Source organism: Heloderma suspectum, chromosome 9 (assembly GCF_057233095.1).
Source record: "Heloderma suspectum isolate Gila_16-S chromosome 9, 16-S_ref, whole genome shotgun sequence".
NCBI classification, from domain to species: Eukaryota; Metazoa; Chordata; class Lepidosauria; order Squamata; family Helodermatidae; genus Heloderma; species Heloderma suspectum.
The window spans coordinates 35,121,822-35,136,136 of NC_139466.1; the positions used below are offsets into that span (position 1 = coordinate 35,121,822).

The 14,315-nt window shown below is 40.6% G+C and overlaps 1 protein-coding gene across 1 annotated transcript in view; it reads right to left on the reverse strand.

The window, feature by feature from the left end:
* Positions 1-14,315, reverse strand: part of SMARCA1 (SNF2 related chromatin remodeling ATPase 1) — a 57,955-nt gene that overhangs the window by 26,938 nt on the left and 16,702 nt on the right. The window contains exons 3-11 of the mRNA XM_084814085.1: positions 13,233-13,399; positions 11,804-11,904; positions 11,596-11,696; positions 6,193-6,372; positions 5,473-5,628; positions 5,002-5,133; positions 3,336-3,404; positions 2,686-2,795; positions 794-1,020 (exon numbers count right to left, since the gene is read on the reverse strand). Of these exons, the coding sequence (XP_084670211.1) occupies positions 794-1,020; positions 2,686-2,795; positions 3,336-3,404; positions 5,002-5,133; positions 5,473-5,628; positions 6,193-6,372; positions 11,596-11,696; positions 11,804-11,904; positions 13,233-13,399 (1,243 nt within the window). The remainder of the gene's footprint in view (positions 1-793; positions 1,021-2,685; positions 2,796-3,335; positions 3,405-5,001; positions 5,134-5,472; positions 5,629-6,192; positions 6,373-11,595; positions 11,697-11,803; positions 11,905-13,232; positions 13,400-14,315) is intronic.

Genomic DNA, 14,315 nt, shown 5'->3' on the forward strand with positions numbered 1-14,315 from the left:
AGGCAGACACACTGCACATCACACTATGGACTGTCTATTGCTGGAGATTAGCCCCCACACACTCTACAGAGATGGCAGGGCTTGTCACCAGTGCAACATTACATTAACCCTCATGCAGTGATTGTAAAGAATATACACAAATATACATATGTGTATATCCTCAAGACATTTTCCAACGTATCCTAGGTTGGCAAAATGCCCCCACCAACAAACATGTGTCCGTAGTGTCAAAAGATGTATATTATAAACTCAAAATATTAGAAAAGTATCATAAACTGTCACGGTAAAACTTTTATTACTAAGGGTTTTTTTGCTACTGTGAGCTATTTTTCTACCCCGATAACAAATTGGTCTCTGGTGAGGTAAGCATTTCCCAATGAAATGGTTTGTGTCAAGCTACTGACACCTAGAGTACTTAAGACTGCTTCTCTAGCCCAGTTTCCTTTGGAAAATCCATGGGCCACTGCTATATTCCTGGTACATTGCCTGGTATCGAGGACATAAAGACACCCCAATGGCAACATCAATAGATTCTGGGGATATTTTATGCCTCATGTTGGGGATTTTTTCTAGAAAGAAAACAGTAAGTGGTAAGAGGCTGAAATTTGTGGACATTATGTCGGTGACAGAAAACAACAACGTCATGGGAGGACTATGCAGTAGGTCTACTTCTGTGTAAATTCTGCGGTGAAAGGTGCTTTTGGAGAATCCCTTTAGGCCACCCTGTTTTAGCAGGGTAAAGGTAATGGGTAGATTTCTACACTGACAGCTGTTCACGATAGGCCCTTCTTACCCTGTTCTTTGAGTTTTGATAATAATTTGTCCAGAGCAACCATTTTACCACTGTTGGTCACAAGATGAGTATCAGTGGTGTAGGGAGGGCCGGGTTCAGCACCATCAAACAGGTATGGGTGATTACAACACTTCCGCAGCTGCATCAGAATGTTCAACAACCGCATCTTATCCATTTTTCCAGCGGAATTTAGGATGTCAATATCTTTCATCAGAATTTTGGTATACCTAAAAGGTTATTCAACAATTTAAAAACAAACTTTTGTCATTAAAGTTTGGACACGTGAAATATAAAAGAGTCTCAGACATCTACATCCCAGTCGTATATACATTTACTCAGAAGCAAGTGCTATTTACTGGAATAAGATCTGCAGCATTAAGATTATTTGCTTTTTCTCTAAAATCTGATTCTAACGAACTCAAGGGAGTCTTCAGCGCTTCTGAACACCCAACAAACTTGACAGATGTTGGAGAGAGGACTGCACATACCAGTAGGGAGGCAGGACGCACGCCAACAAATTTCTGCACAATCTAATGGGGCACATCCTTCTGTTCCCAGCCAGGTTTATCCTGAAGGGCTACCATGGGCCAAGCATCAACAGAATACCCTGCTATACAGCCTTAGTGAGACGTAGGCTTCCACATCAGCGCCAGCCAAGCACAGACCCTGCCCACAGCTACTGAAGCTGGATGGCCAAGTGGCAGACCTCTCCCCTCACAAATTCCAAAGCCAATTCCTGGGTTAAGGAAGAACATTCATCTCTACACAATTAATCCATGATTTGCTGGGTTGCATGCTGTGTGCAATCCACTTCCAGTTTGCATAATCAACCTCTGATCGGATCAGATTGTTACATGACAACCACTCATATCCAGGCACTATGGGTCATTTGGGGTTAAACAACCCAAAGTTAACCTAAGCACTAATCATAGGTTAACTTTGGGTTATTTAACCCACGAATAACCCATAATGTGGGCGTTCGCACATTACGCAACCTATGATCGGGCTGACTGGAGAATGATTATGGAAACTGGCAGTGGCTTCTATGTGGGACACAACCTGGCAAATTGTGGGTTAATTAATTAAATCACAATCTGCCGCCTTTATATGCAAAACTGACACTGACCCTCTTTCCCTCTAACTTTACTAGATTAGCTTTAAGATTAGCTTTAATTAGCCCTTAGCTTTAAGATGGAATTCCAAGAAAATGGCTTGCGTTAAAAATGTTACATTGTATTGATTTGTTGTAAACTGCCTTGGGAGGGTATGTACTCTAAAAAGTGGGCTAGAAATCTTGTATTTATATATATAGATATACACTTATATAGTTTTTAAAGCAATTCTTCCACCCAACCCCAAACCAAGTTTTTGCCCTCTATTTCTCTGGCATGCTCTGACTACAACACAGAGGCAGAACATAGGGAACTTTCTCCAAATAATATATTTAGTTGCATTCATCTATCTTGGCAATGATACTTAGCATTTATATACCACATTTCAAGTACTTCATACACATTATCTCAATAATGCTTACCCCAGTCCTATAAGGTAGGCCAGTACTATTATCCCTATATTGGAGACTAGGGTGGGAAGGGGAGGAGGGACCTGGGCCTGAGTTATAACTTGTCCAAAGCCATTTGCAGTGTAATCCTATATATATATATATATATATATATATATACACACATACATACATACATATTCAGAAGTAAGACATACCGAGTTCAGTGTGACTTACCCCCAGATGAGTGGGTATATGACTGCAGATGTAGTGAATGTATAGGTCAAGTTAGGCTTATGTTTCAACTGGGACTTCCCTGTTTACAGTTTATAATCACTATGCTACCACAGCATAGCAGACCAATTTTAAGTGAAAGAAAAAAGCATCTTACCATTCCCTCTGCATTTTGCTGAGTCCCAGATAAATTTTTACTTCTTTTTTAGGAGGCAAGCTCTTTTCCACTTCAGCTTTTATGCGCCGTAACAAAAATGGCTTCAAAACCTGAAATCCAACAGTTTTTGCGTTCACATACTCAGTGCTTTAGTATTTATTCTGCCAATGGCATAGCTTCCTTACACTGCTCTTATGATAACTCTTTCTAATCAGTTTTGCTGTGGCTACCTTGAGAATGAAAAATAAATTTCAAGCAGAGCTACTGAGCCCATGCAGAATGCCTGAGCATTTTCAGAAAGGTTGTCATTTCCTATGGCATTTCTTGGGCCAATAACAGACACAAAAACATCAGGTCCCTTGCAGAGAATGGCATTCCCTCCCAATTACCTTGACATCAGAGCTCGTTAAAGTGAAGTCTGAAGACTCCTCCCTATACCTGGATTGGTGAAACTTTAAAAGCATTTGCCAAGTACCTAATATAAATAACTGGATGCCTTGCTTCTGCAGGGGGATCACACACACACACCTACACTAAATAAGATGCAAACAAATGAACTCAACAAATCTTGGTTCATACTGTATCACTACAGACACCGGAAGAGGAGGAGTCAGTACATTTGCTCTAGCAAGAAATGTCATTATACTTACTGCATGAAGTCTCTCCACAAGTTTCTGATCACCAAGACAATTTTTAGTGTCAAACCATGAGTCAAAGTCCTGTAGGTGAATATTATTATTGTTGCTGTTGTAATTTCATAAGTCACCAGCACTTGTTAGCTCAAGTAGAAATGTTAGGACAGAACTACATGTTAAAAGAAACATGCTGCTGCCACTAGGGATGTCAGAGAATTCCGCGACAGATTTCGGTGAGGCCAAATGCCAGTGCATTCGGCTCCCCGAAATCCACTGCGGAACAGCCTGCCACCCCCTCCGTGGATCCCCCCCGGGACGAGACTTACCTGGGGCGGATGTTCCGGACGGCGGCAGCTCCAGCGGCAGCTTCAGCGGTGGCAGCTGGTCTTCCGAACGGCTGCCGCCACCGCCATTTGTAGTCTGTGTCTCCCCCCCCCCCCCATAGACATGATAGGCTAAACGTGTACGCAAATGGCAGCAGCTACGGCCGCCGCCATTTGCATTCCTTATTTTTCGCCATCTTAGTCTACATCAATATTTATGTAGACTAAGACGAAGAAAAGAAAGGGGAACGCAAATAGCACCCACTACGCTATTTGCATTCCCCTTTCTTTTCTTCGTCTTAATCTACATAAATATTGACGCAGACTAAGACAGCGAAAAATAAGGAACGCAAATGGCGGCGGCCATAGCCACCACCATTTGCATACGCGTTTTGTTGTTGTTGTTGTTGCTCCCAGAGCCCTCCGCAGCCGGAAATCCGGCTGCGGACGGCCCTGGCCTGGGCCTGGCTGGCTGCGCCGCTGAGCCGCCGCGGAGCACAGCCGGCCATCGAGAATTCCGGGGGGGAGGACCGGATCGCCTCCCCCCGTCAAGGATTCCGGGGGGAGGGACGGAACGCCTCCCCCCCCCCCACCATGAACAGAATCCACGAAAAGGTAAGTCACTTTCGTACATCCCTAGCTGCCACTGAAAACAGTATACTCTTGTCAAGTACTTCCCTCCTATAATATGTTGTAAAACATACCCTGACATTACTCTGTTCTTGCCACAAATGTAAATATTGGCTACCACCAGAAGAGGTGGGGAACACACACAATGTGATGATATAAGGGCACAAGTAAGTTTGTTAGACATAATACAGAGGGAAGGGAGAATTCAACATTAAGACACCATTGTCCTCTCTCCGTTCCCCATTCATTATTATCTCTCTTATATTGTAAACCATCGTAACAAAACATAGAATCAGTTTGAATGCTTTTGATACAAACTACAGCTCTATGCAGACGTTCTGATTCTGTGTAACCATGCAAACAGAGGGAGGGTACTAGCCCTGCCCCCTCCATCATCACGTTCATCACCCTCTACACACAGAGGGCAACTTCCTGAAGAGAAGAGCCTCCTGTATCCATGGAGGCTCTCCATGTGATTCAGAACACTGGAAAAATCGGTGTTCTGAATCATGTGGAGAGCCTTCACGGATTCAGGAGGCTCTCCTCTTCAGAAAGCCACCTTCCATGAGTTCAAGACATCGAACGTGTTGAGCAAGAGGGAGGGGCTTGTGCACTCCCTCTGCTCATGTGTTTCCCCAAACACAGAATCAGAATGCCTGAATAGGGCTTAGGTTACCATAAAATGTGTGGGGTTTTTTTTAATGATTTTAATGCAAATCCAATCTCACCTCTGCAGAATTGAAGACATCAGGTAAAAGGAAATTGAGCAATGCCCATAGCTCATGAAGATTATTCTGTAGGGGAGTTCCTGTTAGTAGCAACCGATTTGTTGTTTTGAACTCACGAACAATCTCGGATAGCTAGGAAAATTTTGGAAGAGCACTTATTAGCAGTACACCTGAAGATATATTTTTACAAATGGTATTACCAAATATCTCAAAATGAAGCTCCAGGCTACCAAAAATTCCTAATACAGAATCACAAACAATATGCATAAATCAGATGTAACAGTTATTGTTTTTACATTCCACTCTAATCTTTTTTCCTGCCATTCTAAAAGGAAGTATTTGGTAAGACACCCTTCTCAGTTTCTGTACCAAAAAGTTTTCTTTCCCTGCAAAAGTTGTCAGGTTTTTTCCAGGTATGCACTATTCTAGTATTATGGATTAGGTACCTACAGAAATAAAACTGAAGCTTACCTTAGATTTTTCATTCTTTATTCGGTGGGCTTCATCAATCACCAGATACCTCCAGTTAAATTTTTTGAAAACAGACTTCTCTTTAATTACCATTTCGTAAGAGGTCACACACACGTCCCATTCTCCTGGCATCATAACATCACGAATGAAAGCAGCCTAATGAAAAAATGAACATGGTAAACACTTTTAGATAAGTAAGACAGAGCCACCAATCCCATTAAAAGCACAATCCTATTCCTGTTTAGACAAAAAAAAAATACTACAACTCCCAGCATTCCCCAGCCAGCATGGCTGGCTGGGGAATGCTGGGAGTTGAAGGACTTGTTCTGTCTGAACATGCATAGGATTGTGCCTTTACAGGCTGTTGCCACAGTCATCTACCAATATCAGGAAAAGAGCTTTGCAAGAACAAAGTAAAAAGCAGAAAAAAACAAAGAACATGAAGTTCCATAAGGATAATATTAGGGCTATCACCCTAGTAAAGAAATCTTAGTCAAAATGGGAAAAGACATTTCTGCCTGTGTAGGGAATGTCTCTTCTCAGATTATTCTAAGTATGACACATGCATGCATCATTTTAAAACAAAGTATGCTATTTCTTTTAGAACAAGTGTTTTCTCTCATGCAAATCCATGCAGATTGTACTGATGGACTAAACAATTAGTAATCTTACACTCTGCTGACCTGCAAAGCAAATCACTGTTTAACTGATGCTACTTACTCTAGCATCCTTGTCTCCAATGAGACAGACAGCACGTAATGTTGGAACCCAGCGTTTAAATTCATTCATCCAGTTGTGCAAAGTCGATTTTGGGACCAATACCATGTGTGGCCCAGGAATGTTTCGATAATGCTTCAGATAGCCCAGTAATGCAATAGTTTGCAATGTCTTTCCTAAACCCTACAACAGATGTTTAAAAATTATTTAAAGTTATGTATCATTTTTAGCGGTACTGAACTAATTTCCATTTATAATAGCACATGGAAAAGTCTACACAGTACGATCTATGGAACAAATACCTGCCATAATTTCAATATATTGCAATATGCAAATTACAACTGTGACTAGAGTTTGTTTTTAGACAATAAAACTACAGCTTCCCATAAGCATTCCTCTGTAATACACAAGAAATATTATAGAGAATGAAGATTTTAATTACACTTTGCTCTGAGACATGTTGCAACTGAATATTTGAGCCTCAGTCTGTACTACTGCTATGCATTATGCATTTTTTCCTTAAATTATACAGAACTGTTATTCCTTGGCTCTTTGAGATACCTGCCGTCTTGTTAATTTTCTACATGAAGAAACGCACAGCCTAAAAAAGAATAGGAATTGCTAAAGGTGGGCTAGTCTTGATGACTTACTTCCTCTGACTTGCCCATTCTATTTCCACATAAATAAACAGACTTAGGGAGCAATCCTATGGTCCCTGGAAGAGCATCCCAGGGACCACAGATATTTTGGAGTTCCCCTTCTGTGGCTGTAGACAACAGTAGAACCACAGAAGGGGAGATGTGAATGAGTGTGTCTCCCTACCCCCACCCCACGAGGAAAGAACACTGCGGCTCCAAGGAGCTCCAAGGATGCAAATGAGGGGGAAGGGGGCAGGAAAGGGAGGCATCAAGGATCTGCAACATTCTGAAGCCTCCAAGCTCCTATCCCTGCGACTCCACTAGATGTGTACAATAATGCATCTAGTGAGAAAAGAAACAGAAAGGAGGCCAGACGCAAAGATCACCCCTGATGCTCCTTTCTGCTCTCCCAGCAAATGAGCATTATGCCCTGGCACTGCCTCCTCCTCTTCCCTTGCCAGCCATAACAGAATACTTCCAGAATGTGTTAAGGCAGTTTCCCATTACATCTGAACTAGGAAACTATTGTTTATTAATCGCAAATTATAAACCAGGATATGAAACCTGGATCAGATCAACAAACTCAGAAGTTTTATATTATGGCATGCCGGAGAAGGGAAGGGTGAGTGGTTCCCAAGTCCGGGAGAAAGGCTTGCTGGCTGGTTTGGATGAGGTTGCACTCCCTTTGAAAGATCAGGTTCATGGTCTGGGGATCCTCTGGGAGCAATCATTGTCACTGAAGACCCAAGTTGCCATAGTGGCGGAGAGTGCCATCTACCAACTCCATCTGGCATGCCGGCTACAGCCTCTCCTAGACAGGGATAGCTTGGCCACAGTGGAAGAGGTACTAGTAACCTCAAGACTGGATTACTGCAACGCACTCTAGTGCAGAATGCAGGAACTTTGCCGTTATCAGAAGCTGCCCCTTTTCAGCATGTAACTCCTTTGCTGAGGGAACTGCACTGGCTGCCTATTCGTTACCGGGCTAGGTTTAAAGTTTTGTTACCAGTATATAAAACCCTAAGCAACTTGGGACCAGGATATTTGTGAGAGCGCCTTCTCCCTTAACAACCTGCCCCGTCACGTACGTCATCAGATGAGGCTCTCCTGATGGTTCCACATGACCCTACAGCCTCGTTGGAATCCACAGCGGCAGAGCCTGTTGGCTCCCTTTCTGTGGAACTCTCTACCTCTGGATGTCAGATGTCAGGCAGGCAACAGCATTGTTTTGTTTCTGGCGCCTGCTCAAGACATTTTTCTTTCAACAAGCCTTTTATTGGTACCCTGTTTATAAAATTGTTAATTTTGTTAAAACTGTTAATATTGTGTTTTATTCCTTTTATCTTTTATTGTTCACCATTCCGGAATCTCTTTAGATGTGGAGTGGTATATAAATGATGTAAATAAATAAATAAGGGGAGGGGTGTTTTCACTCTAATGAACCACGGTTTATTCGACTGAGTTCATTTTGTCTGAATTGGACCCGTGCCCACCCTCCTGCGGCACAATCTACCACCAGTAACATCAATGGAATATTTTCTATTCATTTTAGTAAGATATGGATGTACCCTTAGGCAGCGGCCCACAACCCATTTATTCTATAGTAATCCTATTAGCAGTCTTGTAAACAACCATTCCTGTCATCACCCAGGGCAAGTAACAATCACATACAGACAATCAGACAGGAAAGCTGTTTTAGAATTGGGCATCAGTTGGGTTTTTTTCCTGTCTGCCTGGTCATTTAACAGAAAATAATTAACATACGTATAAGTGGGCAAGTGGACTACCAGAAGCTTTACTTAGCCTACTTTTCTCAAGGAGTCTCAAAATATTATTATTGTTGTTGTTATTATTTCACACTTATAAAGTACCTACGATTTTCTAAGAGCTGTACAGAGATTAAAAGAAAAGACAATTGCTGCCTGGAGGCTAACAATCTAATAAGACACAGTACACAAGAAAAAAGGAATGTAAGGGGAAGAGGAAGCGACACATAATAAATAACATGCACAAGGCATTTCTAGCCATCATAGCTAGACATATCCTCCATAAATTTATCTAAACCTCTATGTATTTGCTTTTTATTTACTATTTCTTTTAAACACTGTTACCCTGCCTTTCACTAGAGAGCTCAAGGCAGCTAACAAGATAAAATAATAAACTAACAGTTTAAAACAATGGGTAGTATCCAATGGGGCACTGCATTCCCACCGATTCTGCTGTGGAAGCAAGACCCACAATTTGCACAACAGGGATTTAGCACTTCAAATAAGCAAGTCCTGAAACAAGCAGAAACACTTGTTTCCAGATTAAAACAGGTTGGCAGAGCTCCATTATGCGAGCTCTGCTGACCTGCCCTGTTCCAGAAACAAATGTTTCCTCTAGTTTCCGATTCCTGTCTGACGCACTAAATCCCCATTGTGCAAACAGTAGGTCCCACTGGCACTTGGGAAATGTTGGGTAGTGCTCAATGCTTATAATACAATAACACTCAAACAGCAGCAGAAAACAAACAGAACACAACCCACATTCAATACAGAAGCAAATCACAGACCCAAAAGGAAGTTTTTTCCAACATGCAGAAAGCCACTAGAGAGGAGGCAAGGCAAGCTTCCCTCAGAAGGGAATTTCAGAGTCTAGGTGCAGCCAACAAAAAGACCCTCACCCTTGTCTGAACTTAACATATTTCTGGGGAAGATTCTCTCAATAGGTGGGCAAGCTTGTATGGGAAAAGTGGTCCTCCTACACGCATCTCCAAAGATTCAGATTCCTATCTTGCCAATTTCATCTGAATGTCACTTGGTTTATTAGGAATCACAAAAGTCATGAGAAACTCCAGTGATATTAGTAGTAGCTGCACGATAATTGAGATGGATAAAAACTCTTATTTCAAATGACCAATAATTTATGAGGTAGTTAAATTCCAGATTTATTTGTAAGGCTATATTAAAACCAACTGAATTACCATGGAGTATGGAGAATGTGTATCGTAGCCTACAGCCACTACTTAAATTCAAGCAACTTTGAAAAGTAGTTTGGAGATTTGACAAAAGAGCTACTGATAAGATGTTCCAATACATGCACACATCTGGCTTGTGACCACTGACTTCAGTGAGAGCTGCATTCGGATTCAGAACTAATTCTTCCACTTGGTATATAACTAGAGATGTACAATTTCTGAAAATTTTGAGGCCATGGGGAAAATTTTGAGGCCATTTTTTCCCTGGAAAAAACAGACTTTTCAGAAAAATTTAAAAATAAGCAATACTTATTTTTATTTAATCATTTTTTATTTAAAAAGTTTCCTTGGCCACCTTTCAGGGCAAAAGCCCTCCCAGGGCAGCTCACAGCAATAAAATACATACATATTTTTTTAGTGCTCTTTACAAATCTAAGGTCACTTTGTTGTTTTAAGACAGTCTTCCCCAACCTGGTGCCCTCCAAACGTTTTAGACTTCAGCTCCCATCACCCTCAGGCAGCATGGCCAATGGTCAGGAATACTGGGCACTGTAGTCCAAAACATCCGGAGGGCACCAAGTTGGGAAGGGCTGCTTTAGGAACATAAAGCTCCCTTTCTGTTCCTAATTATGTTATATATGACTTAGTTTGTTCACAAAATTATCATTCTATTTTAAAACGTTTAAAAGTAAACTAAGTTAGTAAATTTATAATTATTGTCTGAATAGATTAGAACTACATTAAATGACTGCTACAGCATCAGAAACACAAGACTCTATAGAACAAAACCCAAGCTGTCAAGAATGCACATTTACTGTCAAGAATGCACAATGGTGACTCAACTCACACGTAGAGAAACTGAGCATAAATGTCTATCAATAAAATATACTTTAGATCAATAATTTTAATAAGGAATGAAAAACCTAACTATGCTGGGAACCTTACAGAGAGTATTAAAAAACATTTTCCCTCATGGCTTCATTATTTCTAGACGTTTTAAATCTCTAGTCTTTCTATAAAAGTGTTCTTATTATATAGGTTTTTAGAAATCATTTATGGGGGAGTAAAGGCTGGGTAACAATACAGAAATACTTCGTCTTAAATTCTAAAAGAAAATATTACATAATCCAAAGCGGATCAATTTTTCAGAAAAAAACAAAAACGGTCTTTGGAAAAAGACAGAAAAAAAGTCTCCTTTTTTTCCCCAGGCCTTCACTTATCTATATATAACATACTCTAATCTCCATAGGGGACGCGGGTGGCACAGCGGCTTAATAACGCTGGAGTTTGCCAGCCAGAAATGGTCAACACGCCGACGGTTCGAGCCCAGCTCCGTGTGATGGAAGTGAGCTCCCGTCATTTCATCCCTAGCTCCTGCCCACCTAGCAATTCGAAAGCATACCATCTGCGAGTAGATAAATAAGTACCCCCATTTTGGGGGGGGGGGGGGAATGCTGGCAGCACTCTATGCGGGGAGCAGGAACTGGTGCTGGATCTCCCTGGACGTGATCGGCGGGGAAGCGGTGAAGAAAAAGCCCAGTTGAGCCGACTTCCCTAAGAACGCTGCTGGCCAGCTGATGCAAAGCTAGCTCGCCCTCTGTGGTGCATCAGTGCAACAAAGACCAGCAACTACCGGCGCCAGAACGTCTACCGTGTAAAAACATTGTAGACTCCCTGGCAATGTGTGCCATACGCTAAATAATGATCTAATCTCCATGATTTATGTTTCACCCTTGGGAATAATATATTTCCAAGGAACACACACCTTGTTCCCATCCCAAAAATACATCCCAAAAGTGAGCTTTTTACCATTTCATCTGCCAAAATGCCATTCACGCCATTTTCGTACAAGGAGATCATCCAGTTCAACCCCCTAACCTGATAATCTCGTAACGTTCCTCCTTTAACATCTGCAAAAACATAAACATGCCCCTTTGTTATTTATACACTTGAAAAACAATGATTTTTTTTTAACAAATCTAAGCAAATGGAGAAAGATTTCAATGAATGTACTAACAAGAAGGAGATTCCTCAAATCGAGTACAGACATTTGAGGTTTTGCGACTCTCGGAAAGTAGCTCTTCATCCTCCTCTTGCTCCGTGCGCCTGTGGCGATAACTGCAAAATAAGGGAAGAAACTAAAGTACATGAGCACAAGAAGTATTTTCAGCAAGGACCTTTTTGTATACCATCTCTGTAATCTGGTGTCCTGCCCTCCTCATATATGATGGAGGTTTTAATGTCAGTTGTTTTATCGGGTCCCAGTTTTTTATTCTAACTGTTTTTAACTGTTTTAAATTTTGTATGTTACAGATTACATATTATATTTGTAAGTTGTGTTTTGGGTTGTAATTTTTGTGAACTGCCCAGGGAGCTTTGGCTATTGGGCGATACAGAAATGAAAGAAATGAAATGAAAATATATGGATCACCTTTTCCTGCTATGGCCACAATTCACTTTCCAAAGCTGGCAATGAGGAAGCTAACTTTTGCTAACTACTTTTGAGAGGCCAAACCTAACCTGAAACACAAATGCATGTTTACTGCTATAACTGGGGAATGATTTTCACTAAGATGGTGAACATGTATCTGTGCTGTCCGACTACCAATGGGGGCTCATATGGTTGAATGCTTCTGCGTGTGTATACACACACACACACACACAATTAACATATAAGTGAGAAGGGTTCTGGTCAAGCCTTTTCTCCAACATGCTCTTCTCCCATGTGTGGTGTTTTTTGTGTTTTTTTGTACTACATGAACTCCCCACCTGCAATTTGAAGTGCCACAGCCAGATACATGTTTACCCCCCAGTGAGAAATGTAATGAGGTCTACATTTGTTCAAGATACTGCAGGATCAGAGCCTCATCTTAAGCCATCATTTACAGACTAACTCCAAATTTTGTTTGGGTCCCAATTTCAGTCTCTTGTTTGATTTCATACATATATCCTTATGCCATATAATATATGGCAGACCCCCTAGAAGATTGTATTGATGACAGACGTTAACTGTAGCCAAAGAATCACTACATCATACAAAAGACACATGGAAGCAATATTAAAATGAAATATTTCAATTAAAAATGTTTTATTATATACAAACAAGAAAACACTTTTGAAACAACAATTAGAAAAAATCAAACAATCTGATTCCAAACAATTAGGGAATATATTTAAGGTTGTCATCCTGCAACCAATTATGCACCATTACCCATTAACTTTAATGGGATTACAATACATAACGGGACACAGGTTTGCACATAAAGCAGATCACCAACGTAACGTATTTGTTCAAGCATTCTGAGCCATTATTAAGAGCTATATAGTACTTGAACTGCATGTTTCCTACCTCCATATATCATATAAAATGCACGTAATAAGATTTAAGCTGCCAGCAGTAATTTAAAATTTAACATATTTTTTTTTAACGAAGAAAGAAAACATACTCCCCAGCTGAAAGCAAGCTCTGCTTTTCATCCTTCTTTACTCGTGGTCGCCCAAGTTTCACTTTTAGGGGAGATGTTGGTGATTTCTGGGCTGCAGGTTGAATAAAATGTGCAAAAAGTTCGGTCTGCTTCAGCAAGAATTCAAATCTTTTGGCTCGATCTGTTTTCTATATTCAAGGCAAGAAAAGCAAAGTAATATCTGAAATATGATATAAACATCTTACCTTAAAATACACACAGGGGGATGTCACATCTCCTAATCAAGAATACAATCTCTTTTACATTTCTCCAGTGCACAGTGTGGGAACTTTGTAAGAGCATAGTCTATGGAAATTCCCCAAGATTAGAAATGAGTCCACCATGCATAAAATGCTGTGGTTTTGGAAAAAGCAAATTAACATTAACATAAACTACATGATGTAGTACTATACGTTAATGCATGCTTTCCTTTTCAGTTTTGAATTAATACTTCTTTTAGAACAGCATGGCTCAAATAAAGAGAAAGCTGGTAAACTGTAGTGGCTAAGTGACCAAGCTATGAATCAGGAAGCCCAAGTTCAAATTCTGGCTCGCCCATGAACACATTAGGTGACCTCAGACAAACCACACTGGGCTGGTTCGCACAATCGCAAGGCCGTTAATAAGCCACCTGAAGACTGCTTTATAATTTGGCTCCTTTTTTACAGGAGTTCTTAACTGCAAATTTTGAACGCTGGCTACATGAAAAGTTTAATACCATTGCCAGTTTTGAGAAATTGCAAAAGTGTTATCATACTTGTTATTGTACTCATATAAGATCGCTGACGTACACTTACAATTTGGCTCCTGGCAAGGATTTTGTGGAAACAAGTTCAGAGACCAGCTAAAGGTTAGGCATCTTTCAGTTTAGTCTTCAACAGACCTTGCAGACTTTCAGATGCAGTTGTTATTTACAAAGAACCTTATCAGTTAGGGTTTCTCATGTGGACATTTCTGCAACTTTGTACTATTATTCTTTACAAATCCTGTGCATTTCTATTTTATAAATGTGATTGTTCTAATTTTGCATCTCATTCAAATTCTTATTTATTTGCATATAAGTCT